General features: G+C 42.3%; 1 protein-coding gene across 1 annotated transcript; it reads left to right on the top strand.

Annotated features, from left to right (window-relative positions):
• Positions 1–1143: 1143 nt before the first annotated feature.
• Positions 1144–14869, top strand: LOC124267309 (hydroxylysine kinase-like). The gene is given in 6 exon segments (XM_046702228.1): positions 1144–1387; positions 2899–3078; positions 4325–4455; positions 13382–13559; positions 14146–14436; positions 14439–14869. Coding segments are annotated over 6 exon segments (1200 nt in total). The 3' UTR covers positions 14615–14869.
• Positions 14870–21172: the final 6303 nt, after the last annotated feature.

Raw genomic sequence — 21172 nt, 5'->3', positions numbered from 1 at the left:
GTGGGTTATGTGGGTTACGTGGTGTAGGTGGGTTACGTGGTGTAGGTGGGTTACGTGGTGTATGTGGGTTACGTGGTGTATGTGGGTTACGTGGTGTATGTGGGTTACGTGGTGTATGTGGGTTACGTGGTGTATGTGGGTTACGTGGTGTATGTGGGTTACGTGGTGTATGTGGGTTACGTGGTGTAGGTGGGTTACGTGGTGTATGTGGGTTACGTGGTGTAGGTGGGTTACGTGGTGTAGGTGGGTTACGTGGTGTAGGTGGGTTACGTGGTGTATGTTGGTTACGTGGTGTAGGTGGGTTACGGGTGTACTTGGGTTACGTAGTGTATGTGTATTACGTGGTGTACTTGGGTTACGTGGTGTAGGTGGGTTACAGGGTGTACTTTGGGTTACGGTGTGTACGTGAATTACGTGGTGTACTTGGGTTACGTGGTGTAGGTGGGTTACACGGGGTGTACTTGGGTTACGTAGTGTATGTGAATTACGTGGTGTACTTTGGGTTACGTGGTGTAGGTGGGTTACGGGGGTGTACTTGGGTTACGTAGTGTACGTGAATTACGTGGTGTACTTTGGGTTACGTGGTGTAGGTGGGTTACGTGGTGTAGGTGGGTTACGTGGTGTACTTGGGTTATGTGGTGTAGGTGGGTTACGTGGTGTACTTGGGTTACGTGGTATATGTGGGTTACGTGGTGTACTTGGGTTACGTGGTATACTTGGGTTACGTAGTGTATGTAGGTTACGCTTGAGTATGTGTCACACACACACACACACACACACACACACACAAAGACAGATTGTACCTCGCTGCTTATGTACAACACTCTTGCTAGCGACCTTCAACCCCATGTCACCACTAACCACCAACAAGCGTGTCAACCTGGTCATGTGGGTTTTGCTCCACTGGACCAAAGAAATCCCAATTGCATACATAAGCACCCTCGACACAGTAATGGAACTGTCGTCTTTGTGGTCGTGTGCATCAGACTGGAACTCCCCAGTAACAAGATGGCCGTGCGCGTTGTTTGCTGACAATTTATTCTCACCTCAGGTACATCTTGCATTCTATACACTGGATACTGTCCCCGAAATTGTCATAAACCTTGATGCCTGAATATTATATATCGTCCACAGTTCAACAGAATGGCGAACTACATCAAGCTTGCAACATCGGAGAAACCATCGTTGACTGTTTCTTCCATTGGGGCCATACTTGCACGACATTACGGCCTGCGCATGCTCAGCTGCCAGAAACTTAACAGCTATGAAGATTATAACTTCCGGGTCAAGGTGGAATCAACTAGAGACAAGGGGAAGGAAACATGTTGCCATGGTTACACTTTCAAAGTTCTTAACAAGCGAAACTCACAAAACACAAACTTTATAGGTAAAGTATCTTGTTCATCAATTTTAGTCAATTTTTTACTTCATTTCATTATAATTGTCGCCGGTTCTGGTCTTGAGATGTCCCAAGGACAATAAATGATGAGGCGGGGAACGTCGCTTACGATATGAACCAGTTTATTGCCTGTGAAAAACGAACATTACAACATGAGAAAGATGTTGTGTGCGTCCGACATGGTCGGATGGTGACAAGGAAGTGTCGTGTATATCTTATATGAATACATCGGCAATAAACAATACAATTACGAATGAGATTGGTATATAATAGTTATGCTATAATTGTATAATTGATAAAATATATATGATGTCACGCATAAGCAATCAGTCAGAATTGATGATTTGGTATACTGTAGATATAAGATCATAATGATTGATCATTCACTCACTGTCTTACGTGCAATGCTAGTGCTTTAAGTTAGTAAGTGATCCACGCGAGAGAAAGTTTACATTACACGGTCGCGATTAATTACTAACTTGAGATATATGTTATTATTATTACAATGTTGATGAAAATAATATATATACTAGCAATGATATAGATGTAGAAAGAATATATGTAGAGAGGGTGCTTACCTGTGAAATACGAACATTACAACATGAGAAAGATGTTGTGTGAGTCCGACATGGTCGGATGGTGACATGAAAGTGTCACACGTCACAGGCATGAAACGCTCGAGATTTGGCGGGTAGCCGAATACGGGTGGCACGTACAACTCTCTACATATACCAGTGGAGAAGCAGCCCTCTGGTGAAATAACAGGGAAATAGAAGGATGTCGGCGACAATTATAATATGTTTATATAGCGCCGAGCTCCACCTTGGCTGCTCACAGGCGCTATTTTTCCCCCTCGACCATTGGATGTCAATCTCAACGGCGCATCGTATTATCAATCTCAACACCCTGGGGAGTATATAACTCTTGCAGCCACTAGGCGGACCAAGTTAATGTGACTTTCCCATCCTCACGAGGTACCAATTCACAGCTGGATGGACTGGGACACATAGTCACAGTACTTTGTCCAAGTTTACTGCACGTTGCTGTACCCGCACGTTTGCACGTATTCATGTGGCCACCATCTGGTCATTTACCAACGGATTCGTGGGTTCTTTTAAGTGCACAGGATTGTGTACCGTACACTAGGGGCTGTGACAACACTGAAAGAGTCTGCACTCCAAGGTTTTTACACCCGGTCACAGGTGGGCTCGATCCGGCACCTCAAGCTCGCTGGATCGCTAGACAGCTCGCCCACCCCACCCCACAAATATTGTTATTACTATCAAGATTTATTTCATATGGATGCGAACTAGCAGAAATGTGACAACATTGATAATGAATCAACCATCGAATTTGTGCAATAATTATCAAGATGTAACATGTATGATGTGCAAAGAACTATTTAACTACCAAACTATTTAATATGTAAGAATACTCCCTTGTCATGTGTTCGTGTGATGGAACCTGTTTAAATTGATGTATCGATGTTCCTATCACAGGCAAATGGCATGATCAGAACAATTACCGTTTCAGAAGCCCAGCACGAGATGATGTCCCGTGTGTACGGGAGTGGTATCCTCACCCCCCCCGGGTCGTCCCCACCCTCAGCGGGCACCTGTACCTGACGGTGGACCTACAGCCTGTACCAGTAGAGGGTAGTGAGGAGACAGACATAACGGGTCAGTTTGTTGAATGTCAGTGTGACATTGTGTCCTGAGTGAGTGAGTGGGTTGAATTTCACGCCGCACTCAGCAATATTCCAGCTATATGGCGGTAGTCTGTAACTAATCGAGTCTGGAACAGACAATCCAGTGACTAACATCATGAGCATCGATCTACGCATTAGGGATACGATGACATGTGTCAACCAAAGACCACCTGATCCCGTTAGTCGCCTCTTACGACAAGCAAAGGTTACTGAAGATCAATTCTAACCCGGACCTTCACGAGTCCATTGTGTCCTGACGCACTCTATCATCCGCTGTTGTCCTGAAGCTCGGCTTCTTTACATGCGGCTGCACTATATGCATGTAGTCACTATGGCTGAACGTCGTCCACGTTATGGTAGTCTGTCATACAGATCCTGAAACATCTATACCTATGTGGTGGCGCGTGGTCCTGTGCACACAGCTCAGGTCACGAATCAGTTGAAGTTAAGCAACGTCGAGCTCGGACAATCCTTGGATGTGTGACCGTGTTTGGCAGCCTAACTCCTGAGAGTTTCCTGCCCAACAACGAAGCACATGTGATGCATGTGGTCTCACCTTAGGCAAGTGAGTTTGTTCAAATTGCCTCTGTTCACCCAGCAGAAAAATGGGTACCCGGTGGGATAAAGTCTTGTGACTATAACCTTCTAGCGCCTAACAGGCAGCTTGGGTTATCCGGGGTAATAAGAATCAGATTCTGATTAAGCGCCGCGAGCAATCACTTGGTGTTTGGAGACTGTGCGCTATAGAAGATGACTTATTATTATTATTATTATACCAAATACAGCCCATGCAATCTGGAATGTGTGCAAGTCTAGATTACCACAGTCTGAATACGAACAAGGGCCCCGATCTCCATTTTTATTATATTTATTAAATAAAATTCAGGAATAGATGTTAGTTAGATGTTCTTGGTGTAACTGAGTATTGAGGGACGATGGGGATAGTCAAATGGTCAAAGCCTCCGCTCCACGGGCTTAAAGTTCGATTCCTTATTTCTGGATACCCCGTCATGACACTGCTGTTGTGAAGGGAAGTAAACCATGACTCACTCATCGAGCATGGGGAGCCTCTTCAAGCCGAAGTTCGGGTTCGATTCAATATAGGGATAAACTGAATGATCCCATTACTCCATGATATTAGTGGAATATTGCGTGAAACGTGAATTACTCACCCAGTCACTCTCTGAAAACTGTGTTTCTACAACAGAAGGCTTCAGTTTCAGACTCCCCGTATGTAGTACGGCTGTTTGAGTATGTCCCCGGGACAATAATACAGTCTGTACCCCTGACCCCGGGGCTGTGTTACAAGGTGGGGGTGCTGGCAGGCAGAGTTGACACGGCATTAAAGGTAAGTACTGTGTTACCTATATCAAGATTCAACAAGTCATTTCAGGATCTCAAAAGAAAGAACTGCGTGTCACGAAAAGGTAGGCGTCGCTTTGAAAAAAAGGCAGCGCTTTTAATTAGGGGATCGATGTCTACCTTCAGGCTGACACCGGTAAAGAAGACATCGGAAAACATTGAAATCGGCAAAGACCCAAAATCATTCGTTCTGCCATAATACAGTTATTCTTCATTTTACGGTAGATCTTAGATAACTTCTAGCGTTGTTTGATTGAAGTGAAATGACATGATCCCAGTGCATGGCAAATCGAGACATATTTCTAAAAGTATTTCGTCCTTTGTTCGGCTTTTATGAATTATTTGACATAACAAGGGTTCACTACGTTCACTCGTCTCTCCGCAGGGCTTCGATCACCCTGGGTTCCATGGTAACGAAGTACAGATCTGGCACCTTAACTACGTGCCCTTGATTCTTGGCTTGCTGCACGTGGTAGATGACAAAGGTGACAGAGATATGGTCAGTGACGTCATCAAGACATTTCAGTCACGGGTTCTGGAACACCTGAATGAGTTTCCACAAGGTAAGAAGGAACGTGGCAATGCCGAGATATTGGTAACACAATATTCTCTCACACTGCAATGATGTTTTCCACGTTTTTTTGTAAATATGTGTAATTTCTAAAGTATAACTTTGTAAGAAAAGAGGGTAATGATTAGGGTAATTCAGTAACATAAAATGTTGGTTTTTGCTTCACCGAGTTAACGCTTAAAGGAGAAGAGTTTGCACTTATTTTAAAGTGCAACGCACCAATTCTTTCACTCGGTTATGACATTTCTACCTGTGATCCGATTATCCATCCCTACACACCGTGTTAACCGAAATTATCTCAGGGCAGATCTTGAAATCAAACGCAGCTTCAAATATTCAAAATGGCCGCCAGACACGTCACAGGAGCCTTGTGTATTGTTCTATAACTCACAACGATGTGAGGTAAACATATGTCACATTGTTTTCCAACGCTGCCGTTGTATCGTTTTTCGTTTTTGTATATTACGCATTTAGAACGACCAGAAAGTTCCACATTTCGGCAGAACATCAGCTATATAAAACCATAATCGAATTTGCAAAATTGAAGCTTTTGTATTTGTATCGACAATCGAAATGTTCCCTAACGGATATCAAACAGCAACTACAATGCCGCAGTCAATTAGTAATTTCATTCAGTCCTTTCATCCGTTATTCAATCAATAGTTAGTGAAATTAGTTTTTAGCTTTAACAATGATGTCACTTTGAGTGAGTTTAGTTTTATGTCGCTTTTAGCAATATTGAAACGATATCACGGCGGTGTACACCAGAAATGGGCTTCACACATTGTACCCATATGAGGAATCGAAACCGGGTCTTCGACGAGACAAGCGAATTCTTCAACCACTAGGCTACCCCACAGTTCGAGGGGACCTCGAGGTTCCTAACTAGAGTAGCCTACCCAACAACAGGCGGTCAGTAGGGATAGGTGACTTGGGTCAATCAAAGTATGACGGAAATCATTTAGCATGTGCACTGATCAACCAAAGTTCTATTGGCATATGCCTTCTTCTTCAGGAATGATCCATGGTGATTTAAACGAAGGGAACATCCTGGTAACTCAAGCTACGGATGACGACAGATGGAAGGATGACCACGATGTGTCCGCCATCTTGGATTATGGTGACAGTTCTTATCAGCCTTACATCTTTGAAGTTGCCATAGCAATGACCTACATGTCAATCCTGGGCGACAACTTCCCACCACAAACTGCATCCGGGTACGTTCTGGCGGGCTATCTAACCAAGAATGATTTGTCAGACAGAGAAATTGATCTGTTAAAGGTATGCGTATGCGCGCGCATCTCTCAGTCCCTGGTAATCGGTGCCTACTCATTCCACGTTGATCCCAGCAACGACTACACTCAGACCTCAGCTAGGATAGGTTGGCCACGACTTCGTCAACTGTGGAAAATGGACACAGAACAGTTGGTCAGGGAGTGGCGTAACATTGCCAGCTCCTGTAGGAAAACACTGGTGGCTGACTGATGATGATGATGAGGAGGAGGAGGAGGATGATTAGGATTTAATGTGTCGGCATATATTTTACGTGAGGAATTATTAATATGAGGTTGGAAATCCGAGAACACAACCCTTTGAGGAAATGGGTGTCTACCTTTGATGGAGGCGATATTTTATTTTGACATTAAAAATATTTTTCGTACCGAAGCGAGGGAAGTACTTTGCCAGCCCTTAGCTCGCTTCGATCGCATATAGAAAGACTAGTAATTTCTCTCTGTTGCGCAACACCTATTTGCGCTACAGTTTGACCTGTGATTCACTGTTGCACACCTACACCCTATTTATGTGATTGCATTCTTTACTTACTGAATTTGATAGAACGGTACCTCCATAGTAAATGATAGGTGTAGCCAATTCAGGTTCCATTGTCGCAGCGCTAACTATGATATAGAACTGGTATATGGACACTTCCTATGATTCCGTAAATTTTCTCACAAATGGCTCACATTTCAGTGTCTTAAGACACTGGAACTGAATAAAAATTACGTCTATTCGGGAGGTTTAAGATAAAAAGACCAAATATGGTATGTTGCAAACTATTGTTTAGACACCCCCAGAAATTTATGTGCTTTGTGTTTTTTTTCACCTCTAGACCTTTCAGAGCACTAAATTCACAAACGGACCAGATATATGCTTTGTAAATTCAAATTTGGATTTAAAAAATTGAAATAAAGAAACATTTTTCATTCATAATGATTTGCAATACAGACAAGTTCGAAAGAAGAAAACGTTTTGCTGGCTCAGATCAGCTGTCGCAGGCTTGGTATCATTCCGCACCTACACGCTGTCTGATTCCATTATTGTGAAGGACTTTCTGACACGTTCCATGAACTTGTGTGATTACAACAGAATTGGAAGCTAACAACATAACGGGAATTTGTCAAATACTTAAACCAAAGATGAGTGAGTGAGTGAGTTGCGTTTTACGCCGCACTCAGCAATATTCCAGCTATATGGCGGCGGTCTGTAAATAATCGAGTCTGGACCAGACATTCCAGTGATCAACAGCACGAGCATCGATCTGCGCAATTGGGAACCGATGGCATGTGTCAACCAAGCCAGCGAGCCTGACCACCCGATCCCGTTAGTCGCCTCTTACGACAAGCATGGGTTGCTGAAGGTTCATTCTAACCCGGACCTTCACGGGTAAACCAAAGATGAAATGTAACAGGCAGACAAAAATAGTTCTATGACCCAACACTACCGCTGTTACAGGTCATTGGCTCCCTCCCTCTGCAAGCCTTCTGCGTTCTGCTGTTTATTTTGTTGACAGTTACATAGACAGATTCTTTAATACAAATGCATAAAATCAGTGATTTACAATGTGATTAGGTTGTCTGACAAAACATCCACTTGCACAGTTTGAGATCGATTAGGTCATTGGATGAAGAGATATTTAAAAAAACCCGGGTCCACATGCATTTCATGCCAAACTATAGTTTAGCGTAAACCTTTCAAAGTTTCGACATAACATCTATTGCTTTCACAAAAAAATCATTCACTTGATCTACACCATCCTTACCTCTTTCTGTGATGGTAGATCATGACTTTCTATCAAAGTAATGAGCATATTCCTCGACTTGGTACAACTCCATTTGGCTGTTGCCTTTTGTTGTTTTAACACACGTACACGTTCGGCTGTCACCGAGAGAGATCTACTTTCAGTTTCCGACAGGGGCCGGTGGGGTAGCCTAGTGGTTAAAGCGTTGGCTCGTCACGACGAAGACCCGGGTTCGAATCCCCACATGGGTACAATGAGTGAAGCCCATTTCTGTTGTCCCCGCCGTGATATTGCTGGAATATTGCTAAAAGCGGCGTAAAACCAAACTCAGTCAGTCAGTCAGTCAGTCAGTTTCCGACAGAGTTGGGTCTTATCTATTTATCTATCTATACTGAACTGCAAAAGAAACGCAAGTAACTATTTTCAAAACATACGTTCCAAATGCATTCCTTTTAGGACAACAAAGTATACCATTATAGAACCAAGCATTCGAAGATGGTTTTGCCGTTGTTGCCGCTTATTCTTGACCATATCGCCCAAACGCAATCATTTTCATGTTTTTCGTGTTGTTTGCATGAAGTTTTGTGTTTCACACACAAAATGCGTGCATTTCACTCAATTTGAAGCTTTATAAGGCAGGTCATTCAAAAACACCATAGAACACAAAATTGACTGTGACAACGCGGAGAAAACATGCCACGTCTAACTGAACAGCAACGAGGAATCGCCGTTGGAATGTTGCAGACCGGATCCACACCAACTGCGGTGGCCAGGCACTTCAGATGTAACGTGACAACAATCACAAGACTATCCACAAGGTATCGTCAAACCGGTCATGTTCGAGACCGACCACGTTCAGGACGTCCCAGGATAACAACGCCAGCGCAAGATCGTCACATCCGGGTTACTCATCTGCGTAACCGACAGCAACGAGCAACACAGACGGCTGCAACCATTCAAGGGCCACAACGTCACATCTCTGCAGACACTGTTCGTCGTCGTCTGAGGGCAGCAGGGATCAGATGTCGCCGTCCTTACGTCGGACCGATTCTGACGCAACGTCACTGCCAAAATCGTTTACAGTGGCCGCGACAACACCAGCGTTGGCGACGTCAACAAGTGTTGTTTTCTGATGAGTCCAGATTCAACTTGTCCCACGCCGATGGCCGATTACGTGTATGGAGACGACGTAATGAACGTTACGCCAACTGTTGTGTTGTGGAAGCTGACCGCTGGGGAGGTGGGAGTCTCATGGTATGGGGTGGCTTCAGCTACCACCACAGAACACGTTTACACGTGTTTCGTCAACGTGTGACTGCTGTAGTCTACAGAGACCAGGTCCTTCAAAACCACGTTGTACCGCTATTCCAGGCCCAACCTCAGCTCCAGACGTTCCAGCTGGACAATGCTCGTCCCACACAGAGTCTCTGTGGACTTCCTTAGAGGGAACAACATTGCTGTACTGCCCTGGCTCTCTCTGTCCCCGGATATGGCACCAATCGAGCATGTGTTGGATGAAATTGGTAGACGGATACAGACAGCTGCTCAACCTCAAAACCTTAGAGATTTGGAAGCCAGATTGGTCAGGGAATGGAATCAAATTCCCCAAGCCTTCTTTCAGACACTTGTTGACTCGATGAGACGTCGTTGTGCTGCCTGCATTGCAGCCAATGGTGGTCACACGCGCTACTGATTGACACACTGTTTCGTGACATTTTTGGTGTGAGGGTGAAGTGATAACATATGCTTTTACTGTAAACTTGAGTGTTGTTGTTGTTTTCACCCAGAGATCACGACTCATTTCTTCAACAATCACTTGTCTGTTGTTTTTTCGTAGTGTTAAGATTGTTTTGTTCCATAGATTCAGAAATATTGACATTTTACATCAACTTGCGTTTCTTTGCGGTTCAGTATATTATCTATCTATCTGATTTCTATTGTTCTAATGGAATTGCAACAGAAAACCACGCTCTGCTACCATTGCTGCGCAGTGGAATTGAAAACTAAACTAACTAAATATGAAGTTTCGAATGTGCTATTCCGGAAACTGAACGTGAACATCTTTGTTAAACTGATGAAATAATTCAAAGTGATAAAATGGGAACCATACGTGAGATCTCTTTTAAATGCAAATGGCCAAACAACTTAATGTGATACCTTTAAATTTTATTATCTACACTATCTATCGAGCTCTACTGCACATTCAAGTCTATTTTCTACTATCTTGCTCTTTCGTAGCTAGCTAAGCCTATGCAACTTCTATTTCGATGAACTATTACAGTCTTCCTATCAGTCTATCTACATCCTATTTTGACGAGCTGTCACCTAACTCAAGCCTTAGAGTCAGACCCAAACAAAACCTCAAGTGAAGTCCAAACTCAAGGTCGTCCGCATCGCTGGATTTACACGTGGTCAACTGCACGCGGTGTGACCGCACGTGAAAAGTCGGCATGTTGCGTTTATGCGGTCTGTCACCCTCAGTGAAAAAACGAAGAGCGAAAAAACATCAGGAGAAGCTAACGCTGGCGGAGGCCGTTGTCCAGGCGCACAGTCAGCAGTCTTAAACAACGTGGGTATGTGGGTTACAATTTGCATGTGGGTTAGGTGGGTTACGTGGTATATGTGGGTTACGTGGTGTATGTGGGTTAAGGGGTACGTATATGTGGGTTACGTGGTGTATGTGGGTTACGTGGTGTATGTGGGTTAAGGGGTACGTATATGTGGGTTACGTGGTGTATGTGGGTTACGTGGTGTATGTGGGTTACATGGTGTATGTGGGTTACGTGGTGTATGTGGGTTACGTGGTGTATGTGGGTTACGTGGTGTATGTGGGTTACGTGGTGTATGTGGGTTACGTGGTGTATGTGGGTTACGTGGGTATGTGGGTTATTGGGTGTATGTGGGTTACGTGGTGTATGTGGGTTACGTGGTGTATGTGGGTTACGTGGTGTATGTGGGTTACGTGGTGTATGTGGGTTATTGGTGTATGTGGGTTACGTGGTGTATGTGGGTTACGTGGTGTATGTGGGTTACGTGGTGTATGTGGGTTACGTGGTGTATGTGGGTTACGTGGTGTATGTGGGTTACGTGGTGTATGTGGGTTATTGGGTGTATGTGGGTTACGTGGTGTAGGTGGGTTACGCGGTGTATGTGGGTTATTGGGTGTATGTGGGTTACGTGGTGTATGTGGGTTATTGGGTGTAGGTGGGTTACGTGGTGTATGTGGGTTACTCGGTGTATGTGGGTTACGTGGTGTATGTGGGTTACGTGGTGTATGTGGGTTACGTGGTGTATGTGGGTTATGTGGGTGTATGTGGGTTACGTGGTGTCTGTGGGTTACGTGGTGTATGTGGGTTATTGGGTGTATGTGGGTTACGTGGTGTATGTGGGTTACGTGGTGTATGTGGGTTACGTGGTGTATGTGGGTCATTGGGTGTATGTAGGATGCGTGGTGTATGTGGGTTACGTGGTGTATGTGGGTTACGTGGTGTATGTGGGTTACGTGGTGTATGTGGGTTACCGGGAGTATAAGGGTTACGTGGTGTATGTGGGTTACGTGGTGTATGTAGGCTGTACATACACTTCCAAGCACCAAGATGGAACTGTCGTCTTTGTGGTCGTGTGTATCAGACTGGAACTCCCCAGTAACAAGATGGCCGTGCGCGTTGTTTGCTGACAATATATTCTCTACCTCAGGTACATCTTGCACTGTATACACTGAATACTGTCCCCTAGGCTGTCATAAACCTTGATGCATGTACCTTTGTTTATCGTTCACAGTTCAACAGAATGGCGAACTACGTGAAGCTTGCAACATCGGAGAAACCATCGTTGACGGAGTCATCGATTGGGACCATACTTGCACAACATTACGGCCTGCGCATGCTCAGCTGCCAGAAACTTGACAGCTATGAAAATTATAACTTCCGGGTCAAGGTGGAATCAACTGGAAACGAAGGAAATGAAACGTGCGGCCATGGTTACAGTTTGAAAGTTCTTAACAAACGAAACTCACAGAACACAAATTATATAGGTAAAGTATCTTGTGCATTGATTTGTATTCACTTTTCTACTTCATGTGTTTTACTATCAAGATATATTTCATATGGATGCGAACTACATGTAGTAGACAAGTTTAATTATGAAACAGCCATCGAATTTGTGCAATAATCATCAAGATGCAACGTGAATTTTGTGCAAAGAACTATTTAACTACCAAACGCTATTCAATGTGTAACTATTTAACTATCAATAAGTATGTAAGAATACTCCCTTGTCATGTGTTCGTGTGATGGAACCTGTTTAAATTGATGTATCGATGTTCCTATCACAGGCAAATGGCATGATCAGAACAATTACCGTTTCAGAAGCCCAGCACGAGATGATGTCCCGTGTGTACGGGAGTGGTATCCTCACCCCCCGGGTCGTCCCCACCCTCAGCGGGCACCTGTACATGACGGTGGACCTACCAGTAGAGGGTAGTGAGAAGACTTACAGCACGGGTCAGTTTGTTGTATGTCAGTTCGATTCCCCACATAGGTACAATGTGTGAAGCCCATTTCTGATGTCCCCCGCCGTGATATTGCTGGAATATTGCTAAAAGCGGCGTAAAACCAAACTCACTCACTCACTCACTCACCCACCCACTAATCCAGCCAAAACCCACTCACTCACGCTCACTCACTCACTCACTCACTAACTCACTCACTCACTCACTCACTCACTCACTCACTCACTCACTCACTCACTCACTCACTCACTCACTCACTCACTCACTCTACAATACGCTTCTACAACTGAAGGCTTCAGTTTCAGACTCTCCGTATGTAGTACGGCTGTTTGAGTATGTCCCCGGGACAATAATACAGTCTGTACCCCTGACCCCGGGGCTGTGTTACAAGGTGGGGTGCTGGCAGGCAGAGTTGACACGGCATTAAAGGTAAGTACTGTGTTACCTATGTCAAGATTCAACAAGTGATTTCAGGATCTCCAAAAAGGGGTGCGTGTCTATAAATACTCGATAAAGTAGGCGTCGCTTAGAAGAAAAGCAGCGCTTTGAATAGGTGATCGATGTCTACCTTTAGGCTGACACCCGTAAAGAAGACATTTGAAAACACTGAAATTAGAGAAGATCCGGACTTATTTGCTCTGCCTTAATATAGTTTTTCTTCGTTTCACGGTAGCTTTTAAACAACTTCTAGCCTTGTAAATGAAGTAATTCCAGTGCATGAAAAATCGAGACATATTTCAGATGGTATTTCGCTCTTTCTTCGGCCTTTATGAATTATTTAACATTACAAGCGTTCACTCTTCTCTCCGCAGGGCTTCGATCACCCTGGTTTCCATGGTAACGAAGTTCAGATCTGGCACCTTAACAACGTGCCCTTGATTCTTGGCTTGCTGCACGTGGTAGATGACAAAGGTGACAGAGAGATGGTCAGTGACGTCATCAAGACATTTCAGTCACGTGTTGTGGAACACCTGAATGAATTTCCACAAGGTAAGTTAGAACGTGACATACTGCCGACTGCGCCGTTGAACAACAATCTCTCACACCACCAGGAACGTTCAAGCGTTCTATATTATCGTTTTCTGTTATCTGTGTCATCAGTCATTCCTGTTTGACAACGGTAAACCGCTTCCGTGGTGTAGTGGTTAGAGCGTCCGCCCGGAGAGCGGAAGGTCGCGGATCCGCATCATACGAAAAAGACGTTAAAATATGGTACTTGTTGGTCCCTGCCTGGCGCTCGGCATTATGGGTACAACAAGGACTGGTCGACTCGGAGTCAGTGTAATGTGTCTGAGTGGGGTATTCATGCTTCACTGCGGCATGGTATCTCAGTGGGCTAACACTGTAAAACAGCAGCTGAAGTCATACATAGATACACACACACATGTATGTCGTCATATGAGCGAAATAATCTTAAGTACGACGTTAAACCACATTTCACCTCACCTTGACAACGGTACAGGAATCTGTTTCGAAACGTTGCACTCACGAAATATAGAAGCTGTTCAATATTGCAAATCATTTAGCATGTGCATTGGTCAACCAAAGCTCTAATGACATATACCTTCTTTTTCAGGAATTATCCATGGTGATTTCAACGAAGGGAACATCGTGGTAACTCAAGCTACGGATAACGACAGATGGAAGGATGAACACGATGTGTCCGCCATCTTGGATTATGGTGACAGTGCTTATCTGCCTTATATCGCTGAAGTTGCCATAGCAATGACCTACATGTCAATCTTGAGCGACAACATCCCACCACAAACTGCATCCGGGTACGTTCTGGCGGGCTATCTAACCAAGAATGATTTGTCAGACAAAGAAATTGATCTGTTAAAGATATGCGTATGCGCGCGCATCTCTCAGTCCTGGTAATCGGCGCCTACTCGTTCCACGTTAATCCCAGCAACGACTACACTCTTACCACGGCTAAGAAAGGCTGGCCACGACTTCGTCAACTGTGGAAAATGGACACAGAACAGTTGGTGAGGGAGTGGCGAAACATTGCCAGCTCCTGTAAGGAAACACTGGTGGCTGACTGAAGATGATGATGAGGAAGATTTTGCGTCAGACCAAAGGCTTACAGGACTGACAAGTCATCACCGATGACACCAGGTGGCTTGTCTCCACGTGTACCCGTCGTGTTTCAGTGATATTCTTGCCAACCATAAATCAATATGTGCCTTCAGTTATTGGACGTATGCAATAGGGAAAAACAAACAAATGCATTTTAATTATATAAGACATCAGTTTTGACATTATTTTGTAACGGTTCCGTAAAAGTTAATTCTGATCCATTTGCTTATTTGTGTCATGCTTTAGACTTGTCAGCACCCGGAGGCGTATGCTCATGTACTACCTTAAGTCTATGTTAAGGTATGGGAGTAACGGTCACCTTAGCGCTAAGATAGCTTTGTACAACGGCCAATTTGTCCTGTTTCGACGTCGTTTAAGTATAGTTATCTATTAATGACATGAGAGTGGGGTCGAACACAACGTGTTTTATTGAAGTCTAGTACAAGAAGAACCATAATGCATTTCGTCAAAAGATGACGTCATATCACGAGGAAGCAATGACGTCACGATTGTTCTGTTTACAATATACTATTTGTAAACAACTAATTATAGATACATAACACTCCTCAATCATAAATTCTTGTGTTACAAATGACTTGGTTCACACTTATCAATTTCTGAACAATTGTTGACTTTTGAGTTCTTTTCAAATCAACACACTTAGATTTTCACTAACAATTTGAAAGTTGACAGATCAATTCTTTCTGGGTTTTTCTGTTCCTGCTTGGGTAACATCGTTCACTGGGTTGTGTAGGAACGGTTTCGTCAGGAACCACTGTCGGCTCTTTACACTGAGTGAGTGAGTGAGTTAAAAGTTTAAGTCACTTCGGCAATATTTCAGCCATATCGTGACTAAAATTAGTTCTAACGAAGGACACTAAAATTACTAGATTATCACAAATTTGTCAAAACAAGATCAATGAAAAGTAAAATCATATACCAACATGTAACGATACGAGATAAAAAGTGGCAAGAGATCGATGGCAACGGAAGTTATGTCACCACACTAGGGACCGTGGGGACTTACAATACGTCTGCTTACTGCACGGTTCCCTAGCTTCATTTACACCATCCCTTCAGCTGCCGGCGATTGTAAGTATCTAAAAACTACAAATATTCTACTATTAAAAACGATGGTAAACCTGAATATTCTGTGACTGAAGTGGGCTTACATACCGTCTCCAGGGTGACAATAATTTTACAGTACTTCAACCCCCGTTAAGGTTGCCACCACTTCAAATCACAGTAATTGTTCATGTGTTACCTGTCTATAAAATATCCCAATATACATCAAAATCTATGAATTAAATCAATTTCTTTAAAAAAAACTAAACTAAATGAGAACTGATATTATTAAAAAGATCCTTCATAGTTTGTGATTTGAAATAGTTATCCCTTGTGATAGAAAAAATCAATACAGTCAAGCAAGACATGCTTGACCGTGATTCTTTCATCACAAGGGATGCAGAACGGACGATCCTCACCTTTCAACAGGTATTCATGAGTGTATCTAGTATGGCCAATACGGCATCGCCTTAGAACGTTCGGCGTTCTTCTGCTTCAACGTTGAGACTGTCAACAGAAGTTCGGAATGATCCAAGACAAAGTCTTAGACCTTGGTGATGGATAGAATCAAGTATTTTGAGGTTGCTATTACAGGCTCCACATATACGTTGAAGCCGTAATCAAGTTTAGACCGGATGAGTGATCTGTATAAGTGTAGGAGGGTAGTTTGGTCCGCTCCCCACTTTGAATTTGAAACGACTTTCAACAAATCGAGTGCCTTCAGGCATTTGGTTTTTAGGTATTTAATATGTAGCAGAAAGGTTAAGTGCGAGTCAAAGATGTGACCAAGGAACTTTGCTTCCTTGACAACTTTGACGGGTGTATCATTTAAATATAATTCAGGGTCTTTATGGGGTTTGTATTTTCTGCAGAAGTGTATACAGTTTGTTTTAGATTTAGAAAATTTAAACCCGTTCTAGATGCACCACATATGGATTTTGTTGAGACAGATTTGTAACTGTCTCTCAGTGATTCGCATGTTTTTGCCACGACATGAAATATTAACGTCATCCACGAAAAGGGATCCACTGATTGAATCTGTTAAAGATTTTGAAAGACTATTTAATAAAGTGACACACAAAATATTGCCTTGTGGAACACCCTGATCCTGACTGTATTATCAGACAGGGTAGACCCCACTCGGACTTGAAATTGTATGTCTGTTAAAAACTGTGATATGAAGTGAGGCAAACGACCTCTCAAACCAAATGCATGTAAATCTCTTAAAATACCATGTTTTCATGTTGTATCATAAGCTTTTTCTAGGTCGAAACATATTGATACAGCATGCTGGTTATTTACAATGGTCAATAGTGCTTCCATTTTTACGGAAACTGCATTGAATGTTGGAAATCAGATTATTGATTTCCAAATATCACACTAAACGATTATTTACCATTCGTTCCATAGTTTTGCAAACACAGCAATGAATATTATCAGCCCCTGTTGCTGTATCATGAGCCTGTCCAAGGGCAGTTTGTAGTTCATGTAGTGAAAATACTTCGTTGTAGTCTTCACCATTGTCACAGTTGAAATTAATGTTTTTCTTTTCCTCGAGCTTCTGATATTTCTGAAAATTCGGGAAGATAGTTTGATGAAGACGAGTGTTTCACCAAGTTTATTTGTAACATCTGAAGCATCTTCCAGAAAGTGATCTCTTTCCTTAAGGTGTCTAACACTCGTGTTTGTACCTTTGCCCTTGATCCTTTGGACCATATTCCACACCTTTGATATAGGTGTGCGGGAATTAATTTTGAAGACCAAGGTTCTCCATTACATTGAATGTACGTGGAGCTTTAGCTCTGGTTACCTTAACATTATTCAAATTATGAACAGTTGGATGTTTGCGAACATATTTTTCCGCTTTCTTTCTTTTATTTCTAGCCTGTTTGCAATCGCCATCAAACCATGTCTTAAGAATGTGTGGATTTGCAGATGACATAGGGAATGGTTATAGCTATAGCTATAGTATTCCGTTCATCTGAAAACAACTGAATATGGTCAGCGATATTCTGGAACGTGTCATGTTTTAGTTTCTCAGTACACAATGATGTGAATTAAGACCAGTTAGCCTCTGAAAAATTCCACCTTGATGAGGGTGGAACGTCAGATGGGTTGTTGACTGTTAGAAGTGTAGGAAAGTGGTCACTTCTGCATAAATCATCATGAACTGACCATGAACATTCATTCAGAAGGTTTGCATCTGTGAGTGTAACGTCCAAGGCAGAATAGCTACATGTAGCGGGGTGTAAATATGTGTGGATACCATCATTAAAAATAAGTAGATATAAAATCTGCTAATATTTTACCATTGGTATTGATACCGCTACTTCCCCATAAAGGATTATGTCCATTCAAATCCCCATGACTATGCAGGGCTGAGGGAGCTGATCATATAGAGCTTGAAGTTCAGATTTCTTAAAGTTTGAAGATGGAGGGATATATAAAGAGCATATATTAAATTCAATGTGTAAAGATAAACGGACTGCAACATCCTGAAGGTTAGTAGGAAGATGAACAGGGCTACATGTATGTATAGTACCCTGTCTTACCAAGACACAGGATGGATACACAATGCCATTTAGAAAGTGAGATTCTTGAGAGACATTTTGAAGTTGGTGAATATATAAGACGAGGATATGGATGGCAACTTCTTGTTTATAACACAACGCTTCTGGGCTACTTCTTGTCCCTTCTACAGGTGATTAAAGACATATGTAGAAAGCAAACTATATATACCAGATTTACAGGAAGTCAGATATGTACATGTATATACAATCAATACATGATACAAGAAGTAGCGGTGGAGAAACGTTAAAGCGTTGGTTATACGCCGAAGACCCTGGTTCGAATTGCCATCCATATACTCGTCTTATACTTAGAAAGAGGTCAAATGTAACACATGTTATATTTGGGATTACACTTTCTTTGTATTGGTATTTTGTATCCATAGCTTTCGGACGTGGGAGCCGTGCCAGATTTGATGGGACTCACCCCAAAAAGTACTAGAATCTGTACTTTACTAGGAATTCTTGTAATCCCAAGATACATGAGCCTCCAGTGGCTTTGTTGCCCGGAGGAGAAAAGGAACAACAAGAGCTGTACTGACGCAAGTCAAAATTATCTGTCTGTTTGAGGTATGTTTCTTGGAGACAGATGGTTGAAAATCTTGTACTAATAACTGTACACATGTATTTCATTTAAGTTGGTCCTAAGTCCTCTGCAGTTCCACTGGATAAGTGTATTACTTGTGTTTATGTTAAAATAGGTGATAGTACATGGTATCTGTTCCTTGACCGTGGTGATGACTTTTGTGGCGCACACCGTGTTGAGGAGTGACGTCCATATCTTCCAGAAGTTCATATTTATTAAATATTTCCGCCGTGATGTTGCTGAAATATTGCTAAAAGCGGCGTAAAACCAAACTCAGTCAGTCAGTCAGTATTAAATATTTGTACTGGATTCCGTTGGCCCTTTGGTACACGATCCGATTTTTTTCAATAGCACACTGTCTTGCTGGCATTTACTATAACAGGTGATGGTGAACGAGATTGTTGACGGATTGTGATTTTGTTTGCGTTGATGCAATAGTTTCCGTTCACATATTGAATATTTGCTCAGTATTCATCCAGGTGATATCTGTCTGGCACTCAACTGATTTAACAGACTTAGTAGGCTTACGGGTAACAGCTGCAGAGTATGACACAGTTGCAGTTGGAGTGTTAGCATGTGTTACCAAAGGTTTAGCCGCTGCAAAAGAGGTCCTTTTCATGTTTCAATTGAACAATCTGATATTGTTGTTGCCAGACCGGACAGGATTTAGATTAAGAAGCCTGATCGCCAGAGCAATTGACACATTTATGGCTGTTCGGACAGTCTTAAGTGTCATGTGCAGGTTCTCCATGACATTTCTTCCTGTTGGTACATGATTGGGCACCATGACCAAACTTTTGACATGGGTAGCACCGAACACCAATACCCAACTTGAAAGACACAAATTGTAAAAAATATGGACAATATTTCTGTGACTTGTTGTTGCTGTTTTATTGAAGAAAGTGTCACGAACGAAAATCAGGAATTGTATCACTCAAGGGGAGCTCGTAAAAAATCCATCACATCTCATGCAACACCACTATACACGGTCGTTGTAATCTACGAGACTGTTCTTTATTATGGCTGGATAACACATTGAAGGGAGATATCATTCACAAAGTTCAGTCGTTAATCTCAAAGTTGTGTTTCTGTAAGAAAACAACATTACATGTAACTTTCTCTCCACTCAGTTGAGTTTGTTAGCATTATAACAATAAACTTGATCAAGTCAAAGCTCTTGAAAATGTAACTTACGTTATACTGTTAAACGCAGTTCTTTACGCAAAAGAAGGCGACAAAATGAATCAACATCTGAGAGGTAATATAATGAACTTCACTGACAATACAACAGCATTTATTATTAAATATGATGATCAGGTTGCCACCAAAAACACTTGTTCACATGAATAACATGTATTCCTTCTTTCTCCTTATTCCCTTTTCCGTAATCCCGCTGGATCTCGGCACAAGTCTTGCCGATTCTGACAGAATTCAAAAATGATATTGTGTAATCTACGTTACCTTAAAAACTTATTCATTGGACGTAATCATCGTCCTCAAATAACCTGATTAAACACCAACTTGCCATATAAGGTATTATAGCCACTTGATTAGCAATAAATGAAATGTTCATAACGGTTACCGGAACATGTGATAGTTAGGAAGGTATTACTTGATTCATTGAAATCTACGTTACCATGCTTTGAGGAACGAGTACAGAATAGAGGAGAAAGATATGTTGCAGTTTTCTTAAGATATCTAATATCATGCGTTTACTGTTGATATCAACATTTCTAAAAACTCAATGTGGTGTTAACAGAATTGATACAAGCTTCACGAAATACAACTGCTTTCTTTCTTTTGAAATGATGGCTAACGACACCCAATTCTTTTCATTTCCAATTTATTGCTTCTACCGAAGAAATTCGTAACAGCAGAACAATTGTTTTGAAATATTGTGAAACTATATCACTGGTATAATGAAGTAAATTAATACACATTCTTACCTGTGTCTTTGGGAATTTCCCGAATAAAGATGAAGTTTCCCTTCCAAATTTGAATTTCGTGAAATGTCACTGAAGTGCTGCGACCATGTGACAGCAGCCGGTGGTAACTGTTGTAGGTTATCAAATTATTTGCCTGGGTTCTGTGACTAGGTTACGAAGCGAAATGTTCTAATTTCCAGTAATTCTACGTAGATTTCATAACGTAAATTACTTTCGCCGTTTGCAAACTACCATGATCTTGACTGGAAGCATATTGCACTCCCTTTTCGTTTCTTTTGCCCTATGAACACACAAAACATTCATTCTAATCACTTTTATAGGTAGCTGTTATTCATGTTTCCGTATAGTAATGGTAACGTA

This window comes from Haliotis rubra, unplaced genomic scaffold (genome assembly GCF_003918875.1).
Source record: "Haliotis rubra isolate DU_JTF1 unplaced genomic scaffold, ASM391887v1 Scf130, whole genome shotgun sequence".
NCBI classification, from domain to species: domain Eukaryota; kingdom Metazoa; phylum Mollusca; class Gastropoda; order Lepetellida; family Haliotidae; genus Haliotis; species Haliotis rubra.
Note: the sequence above shows the minus strand (reverse complement) of the source record. Positions and strands in the feature narration are given on the sequence as shown.